Below are 14,132 nucleotides of genomic sequence, written 5' to 3' on the forward strand. Positions count from 1 at the left end.
TGGTGAACTACTCAAGGTGACTCTGCTAGACACCTGCGGGGAGAACTGACTTCATCCACAGTTAGTTGAGAACATGCCTAACATCATTTGTCTGCAGATGCCACGTGGTTTGATGGTTTATACAATGTGCGGATGTGCATTATTGTGTAATTTAAGGTTTAAGACACTTTTATTCAGGATTTTGAACAGAATATCTGTTCAATTTGGCTATTGCCAACCAATAACAATATAATACACCTGTCATGATTCAGTCGATCACAATCATGATTCGATATGGGAGTAGGGGTGGGCGATAATGACAAAATTATCTTAATATTTTCTAGAATTTTGTCTAGCGATAATCAGACAATATTTAGTGTGTTCTTCATATTCTGTTGTTTAGTTTGCAGGGATAACAGAAAGTAACTTTTCCAATAAGTTTCAATTGAGTTTGACCTTTTATGGGCATTTTTACCTCTATGAGGCCATTTTTCTTTCTACCCTAATTAAATGTATGCATCAGCTTTTGTGTCAGATTCTAATATTTAATCAATGAGTTCAGATAGCTGATAAATGAAATCTGTATCCACAAAATGTGTGACTGTAATGCAGAGGTGGCACAGAATCTGCATCTGAAGTGGCATTTACAGACACCGTTTAATGCAGGACATAAATGTAGTTTACCTGCTGTTTCAAACGCATTAATCTAGTTAAAAATTAAAAAAAAAAAAAAAAGAGTAAATTAAATAAAAAAAACTTGAATAGGCTTCTGATATTTGAAGTGATTTGAGGAAAATGATGATTGCGTGAGTGAGTCATTCATTAAATCGATTCGTTCAAGCAGCTGATGGATTACATTCTAGAAGTATTTTAATAAACTAAATCACAGAGTAGAAGTGTGCACTTGTGCAGTTGTCTACGCTACATCTCATAGTGCATGTGGGCATGTTGTTATTGCAGTATACTCCATGTCAAATCACATATCATTTAAACAACAATTACAATATTATTGTAGGGCTCGGGGATATCTTGCACACCCTTATTGTCTTACAGACAACGTCCCTGAAATCATCTCTCATGAGTTGGAGCTTACTTAAACAGTGTACTTCCTTCATTGAACTTGGGAAATTAAACATGAACGCATATTAAGTGATCATGTTACTTAAAAGGTGTTGTCTTTCTTTGAAGTAAATAACTAATAGGTTTGATATTTTGCTACCAAATACAGTGACATTTAAACATTGGACTTAACTATACACACACTTTCTGGAGTCCCTGTTTATTTCCAACTAATACTTCAGTTCATCTGAACTCATGCCTACTTTCTTCTCCTCTCAGGTTGGCGCAGCAGCTCTGTGTGGAGATCTGAAGGCTTTTCTGAACCAAAACCTCTCCAAAGGTAAAATATAACATATACTTCACACAAATGTGTCTGCAAATAAATATAAGATCAGAAATGAACAAGTTAATGAATTATCTCAGTACAAGGGCTGGTTCTTCAAGCGCAGGTTCACAGTTCAGTAAACCATTTACTTATGCTTTCATTTTTCAGTTTGGCAGTATAATAAAATACATTCAGTTACTATAAGGAGGTAAACTTTTATGCACTTCATACCAGTGTCTTGAAACATCTGCATTCAAAGTGAAAAGGAGGGGTCTGGGCATTGAACAATAGACATTCAAGAAATAATCACTTGTCTAACTGCACTACACAGACCAGCATTGAGTGACTCATTGAGACTCCTAGGTTTCATTATGTCACGTGACGGCAAATTAACAGTGACAGTGTTGAGACTTTCCCTCAGTACTAACTGTATGAATACTGTGAAATATTGATTTGTATTTTTCCAAAATCAAAGTCAAAAGTAAAAAATTTTATATTACTTGTATATTAAAAAATTAGTAACAAAAAGCATTAGTAACAATATTCATTTAGTAACATAAATATATCTTTGTGTACAGTAGGCTACATCTTTAGAGTTTTATAATTCGTTGTCTTCTTGTTTTTTACATTTGAACATTTACAACTGCATGTTTTCTGCATCGTCTCTGTTTTCGGTGTAAAACAAAGAGCAGAAGGACTTATTGAAAAATGCTAATTCAGTCTCTGACAGCAGTTGGTGCTTTCCGGCAGAAATATAGCCATTTTCCCAATAACCGCAGTAAACAAAGCAGCACAACACCTGGCTTTGAAACTTACAGCGCTCATATTTAGTCAATTAAACCACAGCCTTTTGAAGTGTAAGCTACATCTCATTTTACATGTGTATAAGTATTTTTTTTTTTTCATGTAAGCTATAGATTCTGACCTATAAATCAAAACAGACTCGTGATTTTATTACATCAAATACACTGCTTTATTTAAACAGAAACACAATCCTAATGTTATGTATTTTACCTACATAAATACAACGGCCAGTGGTTCTCAATTGCGGTCCTCATGCCCACGAGTTTGAAAGGAGCGTTTATGTTCCTTCAAAGGGCAAAGTGTGTGGGACGTGAATTTTAATTGTTTATTTACTGAGGTATATTATGTCACAATTCTCTAGTAAGTTTTCGTCAGTTTCCTTCAGAAATACAGTGATATAAAAACACCCGCACTGGGCCGGCACAAATAAATCAGTGTATGGGAAACACAATGAAACTTACCTGCTTGAACTCTTTCATTTGATCTGGGTGTCTGTTTTTTTTTTTTTTTTTTTTTTTGAACTGTGTTTTATTTAACTTTTTTTTCCTTTTTTATAAAAAAAGAAAAAGCCCAAAAATAAACAATAACAACAAATAATTAAAATAAATACACAAATCCTTGACTTGACTTGCACTTCAGAGAATGCACCACATACCAGTACATTCGCTGCATTGTTCAAGCATTAACATATATTAAGTCTGTTTATTTCCAGCAGATTTTCAATTAGCGTCCACCTCTGTTGAAAAATGTCCGATTACAACTGCAAGTCTGCTGTCATCTTCTCAAACATGTATATCTGTTGTGTCTATGTGTCCATTCTGTCACATTGGGCTCACGCACCTTCATCCAGTTCTGGGTGTCTGTCTTTTAAAGTATTTTGTTAGTTTGGTGCATTTCTTCCTTTTGATGTTGCCATCTCTCAGTGCTTTTATGAAGAGAGCGCATCTGCGCACCTTTTGGATAGCGGATCAAGAACCGGGTTGACCGGGTACACGGTCATTAAGCACTATTCTACAACCATCAGAACCATCAGTGGCAAATTCTTTAAATATGAAAACGTACTTACAGTCTGTGAGTCACAACATAGAGCCGGCATGTACTCTCCCAGGATCAGGAAACGGTCCTCTGTAAAATTTGCAGCACACATCTGAATATTTGGGTTGAACTGTTCTGGAACAGTGTTGTAAATACAACTTAACCACTGATTTCTAGTCACGTCCTCTTTTAGAAGACCAAACAAAGTAGTTTTGCTTTCACAATCAAACACACAGTGTCTTCACAACATGGTGCCGGCGGTGGCAGCAACAATAAAGCTACGCCTTCTTCCTTTGCGAGAACATTTGGGCGGAGTTATGCAAATCTTGCCACATCATTATGTAGACATGGGGGCATGTTTAAATGAGACATTTTAGAGGGGCGTGGATGAGTTTTAGCTTTTAAAAAGAATATCTCTTTGGGTTTGAGACTTTAGTCTTTGCAACTTTATGGATCTTATCCATTCATGAACAGCTTGTAACACTCCAAAGAGAAAGGGAAACTTAATCACATCATATGACCCCTTTAATGAATGTTTATTTGTATACATTACTTCTTAAATTAATAAGAAATGCAAATAATACTCTGATGCTGTGTTTTTCACTCTAAGAAACGCTGTTTTGACCCGGTGCGACTTATGGTACAACTAATGGTGCTCTTCAGCTGCCCATTAATACAACTGATGTTACAGTAAGAAGCGTTTCTGTTGGAGCGTCTGAAGATGACAGTGTGTTAACAGCAGTCAAGTCTTTTCAAGTCCGTGTGTGTGATTCAACACTTTTTAATTGTCACTGGCACTCATCCAGTTGTGAGTTTCCAGTGTCACTCGGATGGCTAATAAAACTTGTGCACACATCCAGTTGTGCTTTGCACTGTTGCTACCGGTCTTACAGCGCAAGCTCAGCGTGACAACATGTGTTCAGGCCTCTCCATTGTGCAGCCAAGCATCTATTCAGTTCTCCTGCTCTCTGGGGCTTCCCACTGCTGTCAGATCAGTCCAGGCCAGAGTAATCGCCCACCTGCTCTTTGAGCGGCCCGCAGGAGCTGGGAGAAAGCTGGCGTCTGTGCACGTACTGTGGGAGGAAGTTCTGCAGCAGGTGCTCTCACGCTTTCACTGAATGTGGCTGCTGTGAGCGTGTTTTCCACTCAGCACGGGTGAGAGTCTGAGTGCGGGCGGGTGGACTCCCTCTGGGTTCGCTCTGCAATGCCTGGCAAGCCTCTCAAGTTTCCACTGAATAGTAACAAAAGCGACACACAGGGAAAAAGAGGAACACCAGGTCCCAGCCTGCCTCGGGAACATGCTCGTCACTCCTCTTCAGGTAAATTCTGCACCCCTACTTTTTTTTTTCTGGTTCTGGTGCTTTCTTTGTTGCACACATTCAGGGATTGTGTCGGAGCAGCTGGGAAGGCTGCACGTGTGTCGGGACGGCATGCTGAGAGGAACACACTGTGGAAGTTCCTCCACGGCTCTGTGTTCAGGGGGAGGGGTGAAGTGGACGTCCCAGTCTATGTGCGGGACTAGAACTTGAGCGTTTTTATTAGGAAAGGATTAGTTAAAGGTGAAGTATGGACGTGCTTGTCGTGCCGCTTCGTAAACAAACAGGTAAAGAGGAGGGTACAAACTTATTTGGTATAATTTTATAATAACTTTTCAAATAGGTTTATAAAGAGGTGTTTTTTATTTTATTTCTACACTCTTAAAAGTAAAGGTTCTTTATTTGCATCGATGGTTCCAAAAAGAACCTTTAACATCAATGGAACCTTTCAAATATTCTTCAGCATTCAAAAGGTTATTTGATTTTTTTCAAGTGTTCTTCAAAACAACAACAACAACAATAATAATTATTATAAAGAATTTTGTTGTTCTTTTAAAAACGGTTTGGGAGCCCAAAAATGAAAGCTTTCTTTTTAAGCGTAATGTGATTCCAGAGAGCAGATATGTGCTTTAGCAAGTGTTTTTGTTGCTGCAGAGCTGGGTTGTTGTGTTTGGTCTTTGGTGAGATTTCTCTCTGATGTTTCTTGAGCACTGATGTGGTTTCGAGTCGAGTGTTGAGCGAGGGCTGGAGTCTGTTTGGGCTGCCCCAGGAAGTAACTGTGTGTTTTCCTCCTGTTGTCTTGGCCCTTGTGTAGCAGTGTTTTCTTTTTGATGTTTTCCGTTATGCACTTGCATTTATCTGTGTGTATCAGGCATTTGTGTAAGACTGAGCATGCTGAGTGTGTGGTTTATAAAATATAGCACACACATTGGGCTCAATATTTGTGTGTGTGTGTGTCCCGGGCCACTGCTCAGCTGTATTCTAATGTGGCTTTGCTCATTGTTGCTGTAAAGAGCCTGTGGTACTGCGGCATTCCTGCTCTGGGTCTCGCACAAAACCCCTTCAGACTGCAGCCAGTCCTGCTGCTGTACGCTCACCATCTGGAGCAGATTGTGAAGATTCATTCAGACTACACTCACACTTCCCTACCTTTCAGTATGAAACACTTAACTGCAGAATAAAATTACTTTCTGTGCATTCTCACAGTCATTTATGACTGACTTCCACAGAACCAATTACTGAACCACTCTTTTCCGTAAATGAAAGCTGTCAAGCTCCAAAAAGAGTAAAAATCATCATTAAAATAAGTCTTCTGAATACATGTTTGAGGAACCGAATGAAATTTGTTGCAGACTCCAGTGCAGCTTCTAAAAAGAGATATTGCAATATTGATTTTATTTTTTTAATCAATACCGATTATTTGAAAACCGATGTGCAGAACCAATATTTATTTATTATTTTGGTCACAGCGATTAAAAACAGCACTGAACCGAAAAAAACTGTTTAAATGCAAGATTTTACATATTTTCAACAATGGTTATATAGTAAATATTTATGTAATTTAGGGAGTTTTGAATTAGTGGATCTTGTTAAAGGGTTAGTTCGCCCAAAAATGAAAATTATGTCATTAATAACTCAAGATATTGACACTCCCTCTGAGTTCAAACAAACCAATATCCCGGAGTAATTCATGTACTCAAACAGTACACTGACTGAACTGCTGTGAAGAGAGAGCTGAAGATGAACACCGAGCCGAGCCAGATAATGAACGAAACATTGACTCGTTCATGAGTCAAGAACCGTTTCTGTTAGACGCGTCCGATTCGTGATTCAGCGTGAAGCAGACACACAGAGCGTCTGAACTGAACTGATTCTTTTGGTGACTGATTCTGAACTGATTCTGTGCTAGTGTTATGAGCGTGGGTAAACCGAAGGCTTGAATCAAAGGCAATCATCGCAAATGACGCCATTACGTCGAGCGCAAAAGAACCGGTGAACTGTTTTCTTCAACCGGTTTATTGAATCGAACTGTCCGAAAGAACTACTGGTGATCCGAACACCGATGCAACCGGTTCTTGACTCATGAATGAGTCAATGTTTCATTCATTATCTGGCTCGGCTCGGTGTTCATCTTCACAGCAGTTCAGTCAGTGTATTGTTTGACTGCATGCATTACTCCGGGATATTGGTTTGTTTGAACTCAGAGGGAGTGTCAGCCACATTAAAAAAAAAGTTAATAAATAAAAAAAAAGTTAAAAGTAAATAAATGGCTGTCATGTTAAATAATGTTTATTAATTGAAGCAAGTATCTTTAGCTGTGAACAGTTGTAATGGCAGTTATCAAAACACTCAAAGATGGTGCTTTTATTGGTGGCTCTGACTACAGAACTGATGTCCCATTATAGAAAAGTGCTTAAATATCGGAAAATATTTCAATTTTTATATCATCTATCTTCGTCAAAATGGACAAATCTTATAGTTTTCATATAATGTTGCAGTTATTGTAGGGGTGTCCAGATCAGTTTTTTTTTTGCCCCCTTTCCAATCCAAGTCATTGAATATTGAGTATCTGCCGATACAGAGTCCCGATCCGATACTTCTATATATTACTAGAATTTGATGCACAATTCAAGTACATTAAAGCAATTCAACCCAATTTATACAGAGTTGTGCTGAAAGTAAAAATAATGTGTGTGTGTGTGTGGGTGTGTGTGTCTGTGCATATCTCTGCACTTCCTGTATAAAGATATTGAAAGAATATGGGACTACTGATATAAACTTCTTGTTTTTTGTATATGCAATTAGCTAAATAATTGCAATATAAAGGTTGAAAAGTGGATATATGTCTAGAAATGGTGTCTCATGGTGTCATAACACCAGTCTATCAGTCAAATCCAAAGCCAGATTGATACCGATCACTTAAAAAGATTCTATGATTGGTCCCAATCTCGAACCTTGATATCGGCGCGGGACATCCCTATTTATTGTAAATGATTTATCTGTGCACATCATTTGCCATTATAATCATAAATCAAAAATAATAATGTGCAAGTCCCCTCTCAACGAGGACGTGTGCACCAACATGAGTGCAGAACAATAAAGCTTTCTAAAAGCCAGACGAGTTTCAGTCATTAACCTCCAGCAGTCACACGCACATGAGACAATCACAACTAGGAAACAACAATGATCCAGTCAGTTCCTGAGAAACAAAACAGAGTTCCGTCCCGTGAAAAAACCATCATCATTTCTGTTTCAAGACGACTTTAAATGTAATTTTTATTTGTTTATATTTGCACATGCGGCAGGAATGTGCTTGTATAGCACCAGGTTTGACTGCATTAATGCCAGACAGCTTTGAATCTTGTGTGTCTAGAATGAAAGGAAAGGCCATTGATGAATGATCAGTTAAAGTAGATAGAAAGATGTGTCTGGGTGTATTCAGGAAAGTATTTAACCGCTTATAGCATAATAATGTGTGGTATGCCGTGCTATGTTTGGTCACTTCCAGTAGCAGTCATCATGACCACATTTCATTTATTTCAGTGAGTCAAGACCGCATCTGCTGATACACTTCATGAACAGTAAGAACTACTTTACGTGTTGGTGTTGGGTCTATAGTGTCAGTCGAACATTGTAAAGACAGTAGGACATCTCGACTGCAGCTGAAGACAGACAAAGACACAGTGTGTGTGTCACGGACTGCTGGATGATCGGAGCGTGTTCAGGACCCAGTCGTTTGGGCTGTGTGAGTGGGACGCAGGCATGTGTGGAGTGGGAGTTGTTGGCATGCGGCGTCTCATTCAGACAGTACTGGGTGTGTTCACTATTGCGTGTTTGTGCCTGATTGCGAGGCCCATTTGCATGGTTTTGCATCTGGTATGCCACAACCTTTTACATGATTTGCATTTTCATTCAGAAAACAGCACAGAATTGAAAGAAAGCGTTTCGAGTGTCTCGGCCTCGATCACCGTACTGTAACCTTCTCACACATACACAACAGTCACTTCAGCTGCACCTAAACATGTCGCTGCAAGAGATACAAGTGACATCTGTAAATACATTATACTACAGCTTCACTTATTAGAAGCATTTTGCAGTGAGATTGAACTGGCGGATGCTGCAGTGTTCACACAGGAACCGCACGTGTAGAGAATTACTTTTACCCAATAAAACCTGATTTATCATAGTTGATGTGCACTTTTAAAGGTCTCTACATTATCAACACACTGAAAAACCTGTTCAGACCTGTTCTGAAAAACAATCTACTGCATGCTTTCTACTTTTTTCTGCATATTTGAAGATGAACCCTTACTGGACTGAAACAACTTCCACGATCCATCAGGCTTTTCTCAATCATTATTGCATTGCATTATGTTTTGCTCCCCACATTAAAACTACAGAGCTGGCTTAAATGACATATATGTTTTTGGGCCACCCATTTATCTTTGAATCTGACTGAAGATCTGAATCTGGGAAATTGCAAATAATTTTTTTGCAAAAGCAACGTTTGACAATTCAGACCAGTTTAATTAGATTTGATACACTGACCAGTGGTATGATTTAGTAGTTTTGTTTGACCTTTTACTGCAAATCCTGTAAAGGACGGATTGATGTCAGGTTTTATGTGATGGAGCAAACAGTGGTCTTCTCAGTGTAGTAAATGAAGTTCAGGAAGCAGAGATACAGATGTCAAAATATGAGAGAGCTAAAGTTCAATCGAGTTCACTGGTACTGTCTAGTGGAAAACACCTGGAAGGCACACAGCCTGTATTGAGACATCCAATATGAAAAAAAATCATCATTTTGACTTTTGATAGAGTCATACATCATATTTTAAGTAAAAAAACAACAACAACATTTCACTTGTGACAACTCGTCCCATAGAGTTTGAGAACATGCGTCACATCATAAAAGTTGTACATGCAACTTTGTGCAATTTCATCAGAATGTGATTTATTTGGTTTTTAGCCTTTCAAATGAGTAACTAGCATGATTCAGTGATGCATTGAAATAGCAAAGCATCTGAATGTCGTTCATGCTTTGCTAACAGGCTGTAAAACTTAATCACCTTGAGATTTGTGAACAAGTCACCATTTCCATTCTGTCAATTCTGTGATCCATTCAAGCCTCTGGCGGATGGTGAAATGTGTTTTTCCTTTCAGAAACTCTCCGCTCTTATTTATGAGCATCAGTTTGACTGTGTTTGTGTTTGCAGGAAACATTTCCCTGGTAACTCCGTCCAGCTACAGCCCAGCCACCAAGATCACACTGGGAATGGTCAACTCTAATGTGGGAGCCCAGATGGTTAGTGTCACACATGCACTTCACACTTAAAACCCAGGCTGCTGGCTCATGACTGACAGAAATGGTCCCAAAATTGACAACATGAACAAAAAACTTGATGTATTCACCATTGGCATCAGTCTGGAACACTTTTCATCACATTTTATTCCATGAGCATTTCTGGTTGTTTGGTAAAGCTTTGAAATGATTCGGATGAACAGTGATTGAGAATCTAGAATGCCGTAAATCTGATGAACACAGGGAGGAATATTTATTTGAAATGCTACGGAAACATTGTAAATGTAAAACGAAAGCATAAATATATCTAAAATTCTTCAGTGAGTATGTTTAAGTTTGTTTTATCAGTCAACTGATTCACTGAAATGCACCGCTTGAAAGAAACGATTGACTAAAAATGAACCAAACATCTTTATTCTGCCATATTTTTTGCTGTTTAGTTTTGAATGGTATGAAAATATTGCTGTCACAATGCTTTACTCGGAAACCAAGAGCAGATTGTGAAACTCACTCACTCCCTTCGTTTTTGGGAAGCTTAATGACCACAAAAGCAAAACACATGAATATACTCGACATATTTTGTGAATATATTTTGTGAATATTGTGATGGTTTTTATGATATAATTGCAACATAAAATGACAGCATCATGCACAAAAAATAAATAAATCAATATTAACACTTTACAGTAAAGCTCCTTTTTAACTTGAACTTGACATACTTCTTAAAAAAGAATTTATTTATCTCAGCTTTAAATATTAATATCTTCAGGTTTAGATATTAATTTGAACATTTGCTAGCACATTATTAAGTGAATATGATTTAATGGACCTGAGCGAACATGAGCTAATAATAAGTAGGGCTTTTTAATATATTTACTAAAACAGTACATTAAAAGAAGCTAATTCAAGACAGTACTAAATAAAAGAATAACATGCAATTTCCATGATGCCTGTAAAAAAATTATTAAAATAAAAATAAACTCCTTGTAAGTGAATGTTTTAAATGCATTAACTTAATGCCTTAACTGAGACATTTAACTAAAAAGAACTAAAAAGTGATAGCTTTTCTAGCAAAGTGCACAAGTTGTAGCTGCTTGTGTGAGTTATGTTGAGCTGCGGTTCATGCTGTATCCAGTAGGCGGCAGTGTAATCCTGACTGTACTGCATGTGCTGTTAGATGGAGAGAGCAGGGTGTTTATGGGTCAGTGTGGCTGCACTGAGCTGAACAAAAGAGAGGAATGTAGAAAAGAGAAAGAAGGATTGCTGTAAGGGGAGGAAGTTTGAGGAGACCTTAGTGAAGTGAAGCTTAACAACACAATACCTGCCAGGAAATATCTTTTTGAAATGTGTATTTTTGTGCTAAACTGTTTCATCCTGTAACAAACTACAAGTAAGTCATTTTAAATAATGTTCACTTGTTAATCTTTCATGCTTTGTCTTCATTAGTAGCTGACTGATATATCACCAACGCCGATATATCGGCCGATACTTGTCTTTTTCCAAATAGCGGCATTGGCCGATATTTTTTTCTGATTGGTTGACGTGTTCGAGGCGGGACTTTTATTTTGACGGCGTTTAGAGCGGCACACAGTGCTCACACTCTCTCTCTCTCTCGTTTACTGTCGTTATTAACTGTTCTGTCTAATACGGACAGAAGTCTGTCTAATAATCAGATAGAGCGGTTAAACAGATGTATACAGAAAGTATTATTAAAGGTATTATTGTCTTTGTTTTATTAGTTATTGAAAGAGAAACATTCTAATACTTTCTCGTTTGCCATCAGCATTATGCAAATATGCATTTATATAATTTAAACAAATCTTTGAATGACTACTGAACATTTAATTTCACAAACCTTGCAAACTTAGTGAAATCCGGCCGTGAGATCTTGTGAAGTGTGTATCAGCATGATCACACGTGCTCTGTGACGGTCGGTCCGTATCAATTAAATGCTGTAAAGTGTAAACAAGTTATGAAGATTTCTCCATCGGCTGTCGAAAACCCAGTATCGGTCGACCACTAGTCTGCATGCAGCTGCTTACTGACGTGATGCTGAGTGTAGACCGTGACCTGTGCGTCTTAGGAATGGCAGTAGGAGTGTTTGGGGAAACCTGTTTGGAAGCAGCCATTATTTCTGCCAGTCCAGTGATGGACGGATGTTGATGGCAGAGCAGAAGGAGAGAGGAGAACAGAGCGGCACTGTGCTGCACCTCTGCTAATGAGTTTATTATCGACTGGACCCTCGTTAAGACCCTCTCTCACTCATTACAGAGATGTGTGGCTCGTTGTTTAGATGCATACAGATTACTTTCTGATTGAGTATTTCTCACTCCACTCTCAGTGTCACATGAATAGCCATTAACATGAAGAGCACAGTACTAAAATGACAAAAATAAAAGTGAATTAAATAAGATTGAATAATTCAATTACATGCATTAAGCTGTTAGAATATATTTAGAAACGGACAAAATGACACACAAGCGTAAAATTACTAAAATGAAAATATAAAAGTAAAAGCTATTTCAAAATAAAAAAAATACTATAATAATAATACAAATACTCTATATATAAAATATAAAACTACTAATACTAGAATACACATAATTCTAAAATAACACTTGTATGTCAGTATTATGCTGCATAACTTATAGAATTTGTCGAAGTTAATAATAATAACAATAACGATTCATTTAATAAATGTAAATCAATTTGATCTAATAATGTTGAGAATTGTGTCTGTATTTAATTGCTCATTGATTGTGGAGATGGACTGACCGTTTCTGTACATAAAGCGAAATAGAAATAGCTAATAAATAAATAAAATGACAAAAGCACTTAAGAACATTTTAACAACCTGAACTAAAATTACACTGAAAACTGAAAATATAGCAATACAAGCTATCTCAATTATATTTCATAAATGATACAATAATACATTAATAATGGTAAAATATATATGTGACCACATTATATGGTATGCTTTATTCAATTTATGTCAAATCAGTTGGTTCTAACATATTATAAAGGAAACCGTTATATATTTTAATGCAATTTATGTGTAAATATTTGCATTTTAATTATTATTATTTATTTTTTTATATAATAAGTTGAATTACTAATAAATGTTACAAATTATGGCTGTCCTGACGATTCATTATTCACTGCAAACAGACTGAAATCAGTTTGACCACGCTGCATTGTGTACGCTGTATGCTGTATACAGCACATTTGGGCAGAAATAGCAGATAATCTGTTGTACTGCATCTAAACCACAGAATTGGGCTACTCTGCAGAGTGTAGTGTGGGAACGTGCCATTGCCAGTGTATCCAGAGAGACAGCAGGAGGATAAATGATCTGTGAGGCAGTGCTGATGGATGAGGAGGATGTCCTCGCTGTCCCCCGGGGCTGCAGCACACATTCAGCTTAGCAGAGAGGAAGTGAGGGATAGAAATGCACTCGGGCAGGCCCTCGTACCCCAGAATAGCTCATGAGAACAGGACAGGGCAACACTAGAGCCCCATTCCCATTCATCTCAATGGAAGGTGCTCACTGGAAGTGCACTGCCTGGACGCTGCCATCTTTGACCTGTGGGAGAGAACCTGGTTTGTTTCCTCTATTGGTGCAGTTACAGCATCTACCAGCAGGGGGCGACTGATGAAACTAATCAGCCAAACCCAATAAAGCGCTCTCCTAGTGTTCCCTGTTGAAGAAACAGCATATGCTGGTTAGTATGTTTTGAAGCATGTTTAAGCTGGTGCTTAACCAGCATCTAGACCAGATCCTGACCAGCTGCCATGATTCAAAACACACCTAACCAGCTTCAACAGGGTTAACTCGTCATCACACAAACTGCAGTTATAGTTTACATGTTTTTTCCTCTTCCTGCAGATTTTGAGCACCCCACAGAGAGTGTCTCATCCCGGTCTCCTCATCGGCAGCCCGTTCACGCCGCACACAACCCCGCTGGCCATGGTTACTCCAGCGCACCCTCCGGAGGGCGACGAGTGGACCCCGGGGTGAGGGAACACACACACACTTCTCTTACCTGTCAACCTGTCAAAGCACACACTCATCATTGTGATCAAAGCTAAATCTATATTATTATTTTTAGTTTATATTCTTATTTTAATGATTCAAGTACATTTTCTTAAAAAGCTAAACACATCTAATTAATTGATATCAACATAATTATTTAATTTAACCAAAATGTATTGGGAGTTTAATTAAAATTATGGTTTTAAAGCCATGTGAAAACCATTTTATTTTTAATTGTTTTTTTTATTTTTTTATTCTGTGTTCTCTATTTAAAATT

General features: G+C 37.8%; 1 protein-coding gene across 3 annotated transcripts in view; it reads left to right on the forward strand.

Annotated features, from left to right (window-relative positions):
• Positions 1-1,136: 1,136 nt before the first annotated feature.
• Positions 1,137-14,132, forward strand: part of LOC113058175 (transcription factor Dp-2-like) — a 24,463-nt gene continuing 11,467 nt past the window's right edge. The window contains exons 1-3 of one of the 3 annotated variants that reach the window (XM_026225842.1): positions 1,137-1,378; positions 9,734-9,822; positions 13,709-13,836. In XM_026225842.1, the coding sequence (XP_026081627.1) occupies positions 1,294-1,378; positions 9,734-9,822; positions 13,709-13,836 (302 nt within the window). In that variant the 5' untranslated portion in view covers positions 1,137-1,293. Of the gene's footprint in view, positions 1,379-4,036; positions 4,522-4,602; positions 4,806-9,733; positions 9,823-13,708; positions 13,837-14,132 lie in introns of those variants that run through there. The other 2 variants (XM_026225841.1, XM_026225843.1) reach the window with 2 other exon arrangements.

The sequence above is a fragment of the Carassius auratus genome, chromosome 40, assembly GCF_003368295.1.
Source record: "Carassius auratus strain Wakin chromosome 40, ASM336829v1, whole genome shotgun sequence".
NCBI lineage: Eukaryota > Metazoa > Chordata > Actinopteri > Cypriniformes > Cyprinidae > Carassius > Carassius auratus.